The 13052-nt window shown below is 33.6% G+C and overlaps 1 protein-coding gene across 1 annotated transcript; it reads right to left on the bottom strand.

Moving 5' to 3' along the window:
* Positions 1–2963: 2963 nt before the first annotated feature.
* Positions 2964–3493, bottom strand: LOC108378810 (uncharacterized). Its single transcript, XM_017635120.1, has 2 exons — positions 3362–3493; positions 2964–3320 (listed from the first exon to the last, which is right to left on the bottom strand). The coding sequence occupies exons 1-2, from the start codon at positions 3491–3493 to the stop codon at positions 2964–2966; spliced, it is 489 nt and encodes a 162-aa protein (XP_017490609.1).
* Between the last annotated feature and the right edge of the window lie 9559 nt (positions 3494–13052).

The raw sequence follows: 13052 nt of genomic DNA, 5'->3' as shown, positions 1-13052 counted from the left end.
TCAAGGCTTCATATGTCATAGATGTTAGTGCGCGTTGCCACAATTCCAGAAGAGCTAGTTGATAAAATATCACCCGGTGGAAAACTTAAACGGTGGCACCGAGTTTATTTAAATTCCTGCTTTGGCGGTTTTCGATGCTTTGTCTCCATAGAAAAACGCAGTAAATATGTATGTATATGGAACTATTCTTGGCTACCAGTTAATCTATTCAAAAATAGTTCCCTTTGCATATTCTACCAAAGCATACATAAATATTAGAGAAATTACGAAAAACCAAAGTCTGTGGGCGAATGCGAGTTCATGTGCCCACCCCAACCCCCTCTCCCCCCCCTCAAAAATCTATTCAATAACCAGCAGAAATTCAAAACCACCAACGCGGTTCGCGTACTCGGCGAATGTTGAATAAAAATATATGTACAAACAACTAGCAATAAAAAAGCAGTTTTTGCATTTTACCCATCGACCTTACTTTTCGTTCTAAAATTTTGAATCTAAATCCATGTATGAATATGTATCAATGTATGTACATATATATGCATATCCAGATCTATTATGTACTTCCTCCGCTCTAGTACGAGTTGCTTTATTTTGCAATTATTTTTCACGTGGTTTGCCGTTATTTTATTTTTTATTTATAGGAAAAATTTATTGCATTGTTTTGTGCAGTGGTGGAAAAGTTTCCGGTTATACTTACGAGTATACTTTTGTTCGGCAAATTTTGTCCCCAGTGTTGAAGCGTTAGGCAAATACAATAAGAAAAGTGGAAAGTAAAAGAAAAGCCAAGGCATCGGGAGCGTGAAGCGCGAGGTACGAAGTGCAGAAAACTATGGAAAACAAAAGATGCATACATTTATGAAATACCCGCCGCTGGAAGCACTGGAGTCCAGGAACAAAGAAGTCAGCATATAGCCATTAGCAGTCGTTGCCAGTCGGTTCGCCATTATTTTATTGTGGGCACAAAAAAAAAAATGAAAAGTAAAATTATGAAATGCATTTTAATGCAAGGATAATGCAAAATTTAATTCAGCGCATAAAATTTGCTTTGAATTTTGCACTGCCATTAAAATATGTATGTGCATACATATGTACATATTGTATGTGTGTATATACACTCACACACGCTTTTGTGTTACAGACAGCATTTCTATGTTAAATTCTTTCCACGCAAAACTATGCAAAAAAAAAACTATTAAGTTAGAGCGCCAAAAGTTTCGTTCCCATTTTTGTTTATGGCATGCGCATTGAGTTAAAATAAAATAAGTGCAAATTCTATATCATGATTCAATAATACAAGGTTCGATAAATTGACAGTTGTCTCTCTCGCACCGCTCCCTTAGCGGTGGCACCGTGTTGCTTCTTTGCAAATTTACATGGAAACAGTGTAGCTTTGGTGTGAAATAAAAGTATAAGCTTTTGTGCAATATGTTTATTTGTATATGCATATGAAGCAATTTAACTGATGAAAACATAAGCATTGGATGTTTATATCAATCTCATAGTAGTCTTATTTTAATTTTGAGTCATTTTGCAGTTTTTAAACAGCTAAATAGCATATAAATTACGTAATTCACGTAGATATATAAATATTACGTTCAACATTTCGTTTAAAATGCCAGATTTCCTGCAAATACTTTAGAATTTACAAAAGGAATTTCACTACTAATTGCCTACTTTGCGTACTTTTCTACTACCATTTTCCCAACAAGGGATTGCATTCTTGCCTTTTCTCTGTCCTTCGCAAATGCAACCTTTTGTAAGGGAGTGTCAAACCGCAGCTGTCAATAATTATCTAACCTTGTATTATTGAATCATGATTCTATATTATGAGCTGGAAAATATGAAATAAAATTTAGTTTAGAGTTGAACATGTTAGCCGCAAACAAAATTGATTTTTCAAACAGGTGGTACTCCTACATCTACACAGTTTAAATATAAAACCTTTTTAAAGTATATCGACTGATGTACGTACTGTAATAATTTATTTAACTTATTCAATAATAAAATTATGGTTCATTCTACAACAAAAACCCCAAAAATTAGGGCTCCAAACCTTGTGCAAAATTAAAGAAAATTCTGTAAAATTTCATTCAAATATTGCACTTTTTATTTAGGCTCTCGAGAAAAAAGTTGAGTATGCAGTTTTTAGCCCATTCAATTTTGATATAATAAAGTGCAAATATGTGGAAGCTAGTAGGACTCACCACTGATTTTTGGCAATTCTTTTTGTTGAAGGTGTCGCACATTTTTTCCGTATAAAAAAATTATCGAAGTTATTTTATACGGAGAAAATGAGCAACACCTTAAACAAAAAAAAAAAAAAAAATGCTAAAAATCAATGTTAAGTCCCAGCTACCTCAAGCTCGTTATTAATAAAAATATAGCTTATTCGGTAAAAAAAACATGTAACTCAAAATTTCAAACTTAAGAAAAAATTAAGGAAATTTCTGCAAATTTTCATCAAAATTGTAAACTTTTTAATCAGATAGTTTACAAAGAATTCGAGTATGCATTCAATTTTAGTTCAATGAAGTGCAAGTTTTAAGTTGCTGAAAAATTTTTGATATCTGATAATTTTGTTTTTGCTGAAAGTGTTCAGCATTTTTTTCTTCCACACAAGAAATGTCGTAATATCGAAGAAAAAGCTCAACACCGTCAACAAAAACTAAATTATCAGAAATCAACGGAATTTTTTAGCAACTTAAAACTTGCACTTTTTTGTACTAAAATTGAATGCATACTCGAATTCTTTGTAAAGTATCTGATTAAAAAGCTAAAAATTTTGATGAAATTTTCTTGAATTTTCCTTCATTTTCTCTTAAGTTTAAAATATTAATTTTCATGGTTTTTGTTGCCGAATAAGCTATATTTCTATTAAAAAATAAAGGAAAAAATTACCGTGAAAAACATTTTTAATACCGTAAAAATAATTATTGCAAAATCCTTCTGTGTGTCCCTTTTAATACCTATTTTTCTTTAAAAATCTCTTCCATATTGTTGTGATGATGCCTAAGATCTTCTTTAATTGCATTTAACGTATCATTAATTTTCTCCAAAGCGTTGCAGAACCGTTCCATAATAATGGTGCTATTTTGCCGAGTTGATGTTGAGGGCATCATTTCTTCCTCGGTTAGATCGAGCACTTCCACCTGGAGGTCAACCGTCTCATCCAACCCAAATGATGTTGTTTCAGGTATACCCTGTACCACTGTATACATGCCCGTTATGCGAGCAAGAGTTTCTTCAGCTTCTGTGAGGTTATACCTATTAAATACTTCGCCACCAGAAGGTTCTTTACGGTTGCGCACCAGTTTCTTCCGAACCTCACACTTCCAGACAGTGAATGTCTGTTATACAACTTTACCCTTTTCCAACCGTTTACATCCTTACTTGGACCTTGACTATTTAAAATATTAGCCAACTTTTGCCATTGCTGCTCCACTCTTACCCGGTCACCCTTTGTATGGCCTTGGGCTATGTCTGAATTGCGCTCCATGAATTCCAGCAACGTTGCGCTTTGAGCCGCATTCTTAAAATCTGAATAATTTATAATAAATATGAAGACCACGCTTTATACTTACATTTCCTAATTCTATTTGATTCATAAAACAAAAACTTCAAAAAAACGTATTAATTCCGCGGACCAAAACTTTGACGGATTTATTCAAACAGAAATTTCCGATAAGTCGAAATACAGAACACCAAACACGGTGAACAATCGGATTCAAACATTGATTTCGATAATTTAAATTCGATAGGATTACATAACACGATTCTGCAAATACGATCGGATTCAATTCCGCTTCCGATAGAAATAGGATTTCAGAACAGGCCTGATAATACATCAAATTGTAACAGGCTGATGTCTGTACATAACAGATATTAGAGAAATTTTAATATGGAGCAACAGAACAATTTTTAGATTTTTTGTCTGTCTGTCTGCTGTATGTTTATGTGCGCATCACTCGAAAACTAATGCATGAAGTGTGCAGTTTTCACCGATGCATTGCTAGAGGTCCAACTTAAAGAAGAAAGAAAAAAATAGAGGGTTGCCACCTGTATTAAAATTGCACTTTGAGTAAATTTATGAGGTAAATTAACAATTCCAATATGGCTGTCAGAAGAAAGAAGTTTAAGAAGATTTACAGCGAAAAATATTTTGGTGGGAGGCTGCCACCTGTTTGAAAGTTTTAATTTAATTTAATTGATAAACTGAAGAGGTTTAGGAAAGTGTACTGCCGAAAATATTTTTGAGGAGGGTTGCCACCTGTTTGAAAAATTGTATTTAATAAAATTGGTGAAAAAAATTAAATATTACAATATGGGTATCAAAAAGACAAAAAAACATTGTTAAGGCGCAGTGAAGCACGCTGGTTATTTGCTAGTCTATTATGAATACATAAATATAATTTTTTTTCTTACAACCAGCCTAATGCCCACGTTCTACAAATGTCTTAAATTGGTTTAGAATTAGTAGAAAAATTGCAGGCACGTGATGTACCGCTTTCAATACCATTATTTAATATATCCACAGCCACACACACACACACACACACACACACAACTTGACTGCAGGCAGTCTCACTTAATTAAAGAAAATTGAATGTGGCCATGAAGCAAACTCTTTTCAGCTGCCGGTTGACAACCACTTGTAGAATAACGGAAGCGTATCAGCAAAAAAAGTTATTTGACATGCTGAATTGCGTTTTAAAGTTTACTAACGAAAGATAAAAATAAGCAGAAAAATGGGGAAAAATTAAACAAAAACAGAAATAAATACGAAAAAGTACGAAATCCTTACACTTATGCAAGGAAACGTACAGCTGAACAAAGCGAGGAAGCATATTTATTTTTTCAGTGAATTGTGTCCATCAGCTACCACAATGGCAAGAGAAGTGGAGGTGGAACTGACGAAAGCAAGCTGGCGCTTGGACATTCCAAATCAACATCATCATCAGCAAGAGTGGAGTGCAAGTATGCTGAGGAGCATTTCTGGATTCATGGGTTTCTTATTGTAATGCTGGTGGACGTGCTGGGAATAGCAGGAAATTAAGTCGTTTCTGTTTACGCCCATATTGTTGTTACGTTCTATGTCTTCATGCATACATAACTGCAGCTGCACAGCAATGCACTCAAGAATTTTCGCTCGCTAGAAAAGATATCTAGCGCGTTCTCTCTCTCTCTATCGCCCTTTTCCTTGTGTAGCTTTCGAATGGCCATCAGCAATTTTTCTGCAATTATTAGGGATGTCGGAAACACTTCGCTGCATCGAAAATAACGATGGTTTGCTTCGATGCATCGAAAATTTTCCACTCGATGTATCGATGCATCGATGTTTTTTGAAAACTGACATCTCTAGTACATTGAAACGTCATTCCAGTTTTTAAATTGTACAAAAAAGAGTAGTGACTTTGGCCAAAAATTTTAAATGCTGCTGCAGTTGCAGTATATTATTTTAAATTTTGTACAATTTTCCTAATAATATATTTTATTGTGAAACATTAACTGAAAATCCTATGCAAATCCTATGAAAAATATCGCTGTACATTTCGATGCATCGAATCAAAGAAAAACATCGATGTATTTTTTCCACTGACATCCCTAGCCATTTTGTTTGTTTGTTTATTGCGTGGTTGTCGCATCTTATGGCTATGTGTTTGTATGTAGTAGCTACGCAGCGGATATGGACGTGGTGGTGGTGGTCAGTCGGCACGTTGCTGGCTATCCATACCTACATATCTACAAGCAAACAAGTGCCGAGCAGATAGTGGCGGAAACGGAATGTTGATGCGACAAACAAAAAAAAAGACGCACTTTTAAGTGAAAACGTACAAGTGTTGTTCGTCAACAATGACACTTCACTCGGAACACACCAAACATAATCACTACCACTGGCAGGCGCTGCTATGTACATACATACATACATATGTACTGCGGGCCAACGCAATCATTCGCTGGCTGTAAGTGGAAAATGTATTCCTTCAGAAGAGGATATAAATTGAAAAAGCTGTAAATAATGAAGAAAGCGGCTATAAAGTAAGTAAAGTGCTTCGTTGTGTATGGCACTGCTGGTGGCTGGACATACTTTTTATGGAATGAGTAATGAAAAATGTAAAAGGTCGGCGAGATAATACTAAACAAATTAACTTGGTTTCTTCAAATAAATTGAAGTTTAGTTGGCTATGCTTGATAAACAGTAGATACTATATGTATAAACAATATTTTAAATGGATAAAAATATGATGGACATTATTCAATAATCAATGCCAATGTTAAGAAATCTTTAGTTTGAACACTAAACATATTTTTGAGGTGTTTAAAGAGGGTTGTCACCCGTTTAGAGGTTAAAATTAAAATTATATAATAAGTCAAGCGAACTACTATTTAGAATATTGAAATGGGTTTGAAAAGGGTTTATTTCTGAACTATATTTAGGGGTTGCCAGATATTTAAAATTCAAATTTATGGTGTTTTGTTTTTAATATTTACAATGATTTTCAAGTTAAATTTTTTTTGTTATTTTTTTATAAAAATATGGTTCATACTTAAAAATAAAACCACATAAGTTAAACTTTCAGACTTTATACAGAACTTAGAAAAACTCTACGGATTTCGTCTAAATTTTGACCATTTTATCTGAATTTTCAAAAAATTTGAGTACGCAGATAGATCAGGTTTTTAATTCTAGTAAAACAAGTGCTAGTTTTAGGTGGCTAAAAAATCGCGTAGATTTGTAATGATTTTTTTTGGACGGATTCTGCGGTTTTTAAAAGTGCAATTTGTAAAATATTGCGTTAATTTTTTTAATTTTGTTTGCAAACGGTCATACGCATTTTATTCTACCAGAAATTCCCTTTTATATGGTAAAAATTTAAAAAAGCCGTCAGCAATAAAAAATCACTAAAAATCTACGCGATTTTTTGCCGCTTAAAACTTGATCTTGTTTCACTAGAACTAAATAAAATTATAGTTTAAAAAACTTAAAACTCGCTTTTATTACAATTTTCAACTAAAAAGTAAAAAATAATTTATAGAAATAGAGATTTCTTTTAAAAAGTATGGGAAGTTCCCTAGCTTGCGTTAATTAAACCTTTAAAACCAAACTAAAATAGGGTTAAAGAAATTGACAATTAAATTAATTTTACCGAAAAACAAAACTTGGGGTGCTTGATATCAATGGTTTGAGCTTTTCATTTTGAGTTTATTAATATTGTATATTGTAAATAGCAAGACTATGAAATCTAAGAAGCACCTCACGCTTTATTTTCCGGTAAAATTAATTTTATTGTCAATTAAAATTATTAATTTGCATGATTTATTTATGAACTGGAACCGCGACATTATTACCAGTAACAGAGAATTGTTTGTTTAAGAGACCTTTGAAGAGTACGGGAATTATCGCCGTTAAAATACTACCCGTAATGCTGCCTACCACACAACATCAAAATAAATTTAACTTTAACTACAACATGAACAAGCCGACGGTGTACTAGACATATGCAGGTAACTCCACGTCTGAAATCTGTAAGAGAGGTGTTTATGCACTTGGAAGAGCTGTACACGAATAATCTAATGACTCAATGTTCTATGTAAAGTACGTCGACGAATTTCAGAAATATAACAAAGTGGTAATCACATCTGGCAAAAAGCCTTTAATTTTCAGTTCGAAATTACACGAATTACTAGAATTAAAAACGACATTCCATTACATATTCACAATTAAAAGTTCTGAGGTTTAATGTGGCCATTTCCGTCACCGTTTCCATTGCTCTACGCTGTTGTTGTTCGTTGTCAGGACCAGCATTTTGATTGGTGTTAACCAAACTATTTAAAATGGTTGCATGCAACATACCAGCTATGGTTTCATTACAAAAAAAAAAAACCTGTCGCTCACTTGCAAAATTATGCACAGTTACACGCAAACATTTTTTACTTGCATACATACATATAAATTAGTACATATGTATATACATCAAGGTGGTACAAAAGTGCATGTAAAGAAAGTAAAGTCCGAATTTGAATGCTCGAACCCCCTAGGATTGTTCTATATTGGAAAAAAGTATACTTCTGTTTTTTCACTNACATATTTTATTTTCCATATACATATTTTATTTGGGGAAGAAAATCATTTTTCGTACAAATGGTATAGAATTAATGAAGATCGATATCTGGAGACTTCCAATAATAGTTTCAAATTCCTTATTTTACCATTTTTCAATTCAAACGATTTTTTATGGGTCTTCCAATGCAGTTTTTGGGGTTCTTGAGAGACCTGTGAAAAAATAGTTTATATTAAAAAATAGTTAAATGAAACATTGAGTATTATTACTGGAAGTTTCCTGAAGACACAGAGACAGAGACAGAGTTTTCCAATCGCTAAATATTGATTTTCAAGAATTTTATACCATATCTCTGAATTTTTTTCCTCATATAAAATACATGGAAAACTTTGAGCACTTTGAGCGACCTATAAATATTTTTTTGTTTACAAAATGAAAAAAAGGGTATGTTTTTCCAGCTTAGAGCAATGCCAGGTGGTGGAGAGCATTAAAATTCCGATTTTACTTCTTTTATACCACCCTAATGTACAAATGCTATATTATTAAACAAAACTACCTAAATACATATGTATACAATCGTACAAGCATTCGTGCGCAACAAAAATGTTTACATTTGTGAGTGCTATCAACTTGCATACATATTTACATGCAAGTTGGCTCTGATGGTTTACCTAATATAATTACATAAATGTCACTATCAAAGCTGCAACATGTCAGCCGAAGTGACAACGAACCGCAACGGTCACCAATGTAAACATATGTGCATACTTAAGCTCGAAATTGGTCACGCTTTAAAAAAAAAAATTAACACTACGAAATGTTATGTGGGAAGAGTTCAATTTTATTGGACAGTAAAAATTTATTTCGGGTGAATCTTTTTTTATCATAATATAAAGGACACACCAAATATACTCAAATATTTTACATACATATCTATGCAATAACAACACAACTCAAAATTTCATGTTTTGAGTTATATGTATATCGGGAATTGTTGAAAATTTGTTCGAAGGGAAACAGTATTGTACAGGCTTATACTTTGATAGTCGCGATTTCGCGTATAGATACGTAGGCTTTATAGAAGCTTGTAAACAACAATGCAGGGACTACGGTTCTACAGCACTACTCCCCGTCCATATATTTCTAATGAACCGGTCACTACAATCTGATCTTGAAAAAAAAAGAGACATGCACCGAGCTCTTTTGAACGTGGCAGGTAATACCTCACATACTGCAATAAACAGTGCGCTGATTAGCAGAAAAGTAAAAGTTACCAAATGACATGGCTATATAGATTGTTCAAAACCCATATCAAGGATAGAAATATTGTAGCAAGACTATCTTCACTATGGGGAAAATAGGACGAATATTGGCTTAACTTCTCAGTGGTACGCTTATCACATGGTAAAAGCATGAAAGCAGGAAAAAGCTCTCCGTGCGATGAAATCTAGTTAGGTCTTAATATTCATATACGAAGGATGGTGTGCCAAGGTGAGGCTAAATGCAAATTTAACAAAACACCTTCATAATGCCACTCAAACGGAAATCAAACTTGGCAGCCTAAGATGACTCGCATTTAAGGTCATACTTTACTCTGGAAAAGATCGGCATAAGAAACAGCGGAGCTTAAATGCCATGCATGCTTTTTTTTGATGCCCTGAATTTAAATTCAGCATCAGATTGGCTCCATTACCCCAGGTTCTTGAGATATTTCAACCTTACCATAAAAAAACAGCATATAGTTTTTTATACCAGATTTTGCATTATTAACGCATGTTTTCAATTTAACTTCGTGTAGTAATGAGCCCAAAATATTGTCCGAATTCAGAAAATCTGTTGTGAATTGGACTACACTCTCAGCTAGGGTTTTTCACCGAATGATGTCTGTGGTATATTTTGTACTCTCCTGGAAATTTGGCAACGATCATGTTGGTAATTCTGCGGACATCTTTGTTTGAAGAGCAAGTACCGCACTTTTTTCATTCCCTCATAATTTGCATTTTCAAAGTGCTTAAAAAAAAGCTCTCGAAGATGCCTTTAGTTTTATATCCACATTGCGTTGTCGCAGTAAAATTTTATTGAGTCGCCAATAGAAATGGAAATACTTTCGGGCTAAAGTTACCAAAAATACCTTTTATTTGATATCGATATTCCGATTTAGTTATATTTTGTTGAATCGAGAACTTACACTAATATCCTAAGGAATAATATTTACTATACATATAGGCAAAGTAAATATTTAATGGAAAATAGATGATCCAGAAATATCTTTGAATTGGGCAACATCAGGTATAGAGGGTCCGAGAGTATTCTGGGTTCATCAAAATTTCTACGGACTTTTCCAAAACGATAATGACCATTCGCAGCTGCCTGTTATTCTAATGGAAATTTTCCAAACCGAATTGCCTTAACGAGTAAGGAACCCACAACATTACGTGACTAAAATTGCTCTCATAAAGTCTCCAACAATCTACTAGCAATTGAGAAAAAGTCATCGCAATTATGCATACATCAAATACAATCGGCCGAACTACTCAAAATGTGCAAAATTCTTAAGTGGAAATGAAGTACAGCCGGTGCTTGGAAAACTTTTCACTCTAAAGTTTGGCAATAATCAAGACTTACTGCTGTGAAAGTCTAACAACAATTATGTATGCCTGAGACAAAAGTAACTTTGACTACAAGCATATGTACATTAGGGAGCATCGCCGTCCATACGAAAAAAAAAAAAAAAAATCGGTACCGTTTTTCATCGAATTATATATTTATTATATTTTAAGACTTCCGCCAAAATATTTTTAAATTTTAAGATTTACGTGCACTGCGGCACTCATTTGAAAATATGCACTTCAAAAAATAGTTTCTTATAATATAATTTGTTTTAAAAAAAAATGTTTCTAAAAAATTACCTCAGATCATAGAAGAGCTGAAGCTCTGAAGATCCGCATACCATTTTTTTTTTTAATATCATAAAATCTTAATAATTTCGAATCTAAATATATATTATATTTAAAAAAATCCCTCCTTTTTTTTGGTGATCACCCTAATATACTACATACATACATATAGTATTTGCTAACCTCAATGTTTGGATATCTCATTACAGCTGCATCTACCGCAGCCATGCATGCGCATCAGCTTAAAGCTAAGGAATGCGGCCAAGAATCTTGAGGAAAATCGCAAAAGAAGAATCCCCAAGCACTTACACAACCACGCACATACATTAGCGCAAACATTTTAGGGGGGTAAGAAGAATTGTTTTAAGTAAGCAATGGATGAGCGGCAGCTTGTGCATAAGCGATAAAGAATATTTTGCCCAACCAAGTGATGTCCTTATTTCTTGCTGTTGAAGCTGCCTTCTTTTTTTTTTTTTTTGAAGCGACAATCGACACTGGTATGTGCGATAATTAAATTTTTGTCCCTTCGTTTAGTTGTCGCAGGAATTTGTCCTTTTTTGCGGCTTGCCGTGATGACACCCGGACTCAGCTAAGATAAGTCATTCGGTTAAGTCTGTAGCATTCAAAAGACGTATCACAAAGCCGACCGTAAAGAAGGCAGGCAGTCAACCAGCTGCGTTGGCTATAAAATTGAATGGCCAGTTTCCTTTGGCGCTGCTTGTCTGTACATACGTAAGTAGTACGTTACGTATACGCCTACGACACACTCGGTTGATAGATGACAGCTTATTCTTTTGAGTGCGCTAAGAATAGCATTATTGCGTTACACGGCTGCGGTGAACGAGATTTATATTTGTGCATAATGAGTTTTCAAATAAGATTTTCATTTGAATTAATGAAACCCAGAAGGCAAAAAGTTTAGGTAGGCCCGTTTGGGAAGACATCTGCAAATAAACACTTGTGTGAATAATAGCTATAGACAAACAAACAAACTTAGGGGCAGAGAATGGAGCTTAACAATGATGTAACTCGGGGTAGTTAAGTTTTTAGAATGGTAAATAATGCAACTACAATTATCAAGTACCTAAAACAGATAGCGAAAAAAACTTGCTAAAGATGATCTCCTACTCCTTCGTCTGCAAATTAGGAGAAATTTCTTGATTTTTGAAAAGTATTGGAAAGTCTTAAGAAATACTTTTTACGACTACGCAGCACTAATAAGAAACAATTTACTCCTTTTAAAACTGCAATGAATGAACCACATGAAGCGCAATATAAGATTGCCTTGTGTTTTTCGTAATGGTCAAAAGTTAGTACTTATGCGGGGTAGTGCAAATCAAAATTGGGGTTGGCTTACCTCATCATCAGCTTTTTTAGAGCGATTAGATGTTCCTATTTTTAAGTATAAATCATGTTTGATGTGATCGCATTTATACGCTGGCTTCAAACATAATTCTGGCATTCAGAAGCCTAGGGTAAAATTTCGATAGATATTTTTTCGTTGAACATTTTAACTGCCTAACTTATAATAGTTCTATAAAACGGCAGTTAGATTATTTCAATGTTCTACGAAAATTTAAAGTGGAGAATTCGACTGGGAGTCCGATGATTAAAATCGACAATGCGACTTAATCGAAATTTAAGGATATTTTTATTAAAAATACAAATGGAACTTTAATGTTTTCTATGACTCTATTCAAATTCTTTCCTTAAAGTGCGATCAAATGTTGCAGTATTTCTGTCAAAATGCGAACTCGAAAGTGTACTTTCACATGTAAACAGCTGGAAAATCTTTTTTGCAAATTTGCTGAAATCACTTTCGAGAAATAATTTCAACTTGCTCGTGCTGCACTTGAAACTTTCGTTTTTATTTTTATTTAAGTGCTGTCAAACCAATCGAGTGTTGCCATGCGACGCGATTTTTTACCAATTTGTATAAAATTATAAAAATGTTACATCACATATAAAAAAATAATTAATTTAATTGTAATTAATTTGTTCTCCTGATACAAACTATTTAAATATTAAAGCATTCGACATTTTGTGGCTCAGTTAAGAATATGTAACCAATTTTTTTGGTCAGATTATTTTTGCTTAT

This window comes from Rhagoletis zephyria, unplaced genomic scaffold, assembly GCF_001687245.7.
Source record: "Rhagoletis zephyria isolate East Lansing unplaced genomic scaffold, Rhagoletis_zephyria_1.1 Rzeph_scaffold_14998, whole genome shotgun sequence".
Lineage (NCBI taxonomy): Eukaryota > Metazoa > Arthropoda > Insecta > Diptera > Tephritidae > Rhagoletis > Rhagoletis zephyria.
This window is presented reverse-complemented; position numbering and strand designations above follow the sequence as displayed.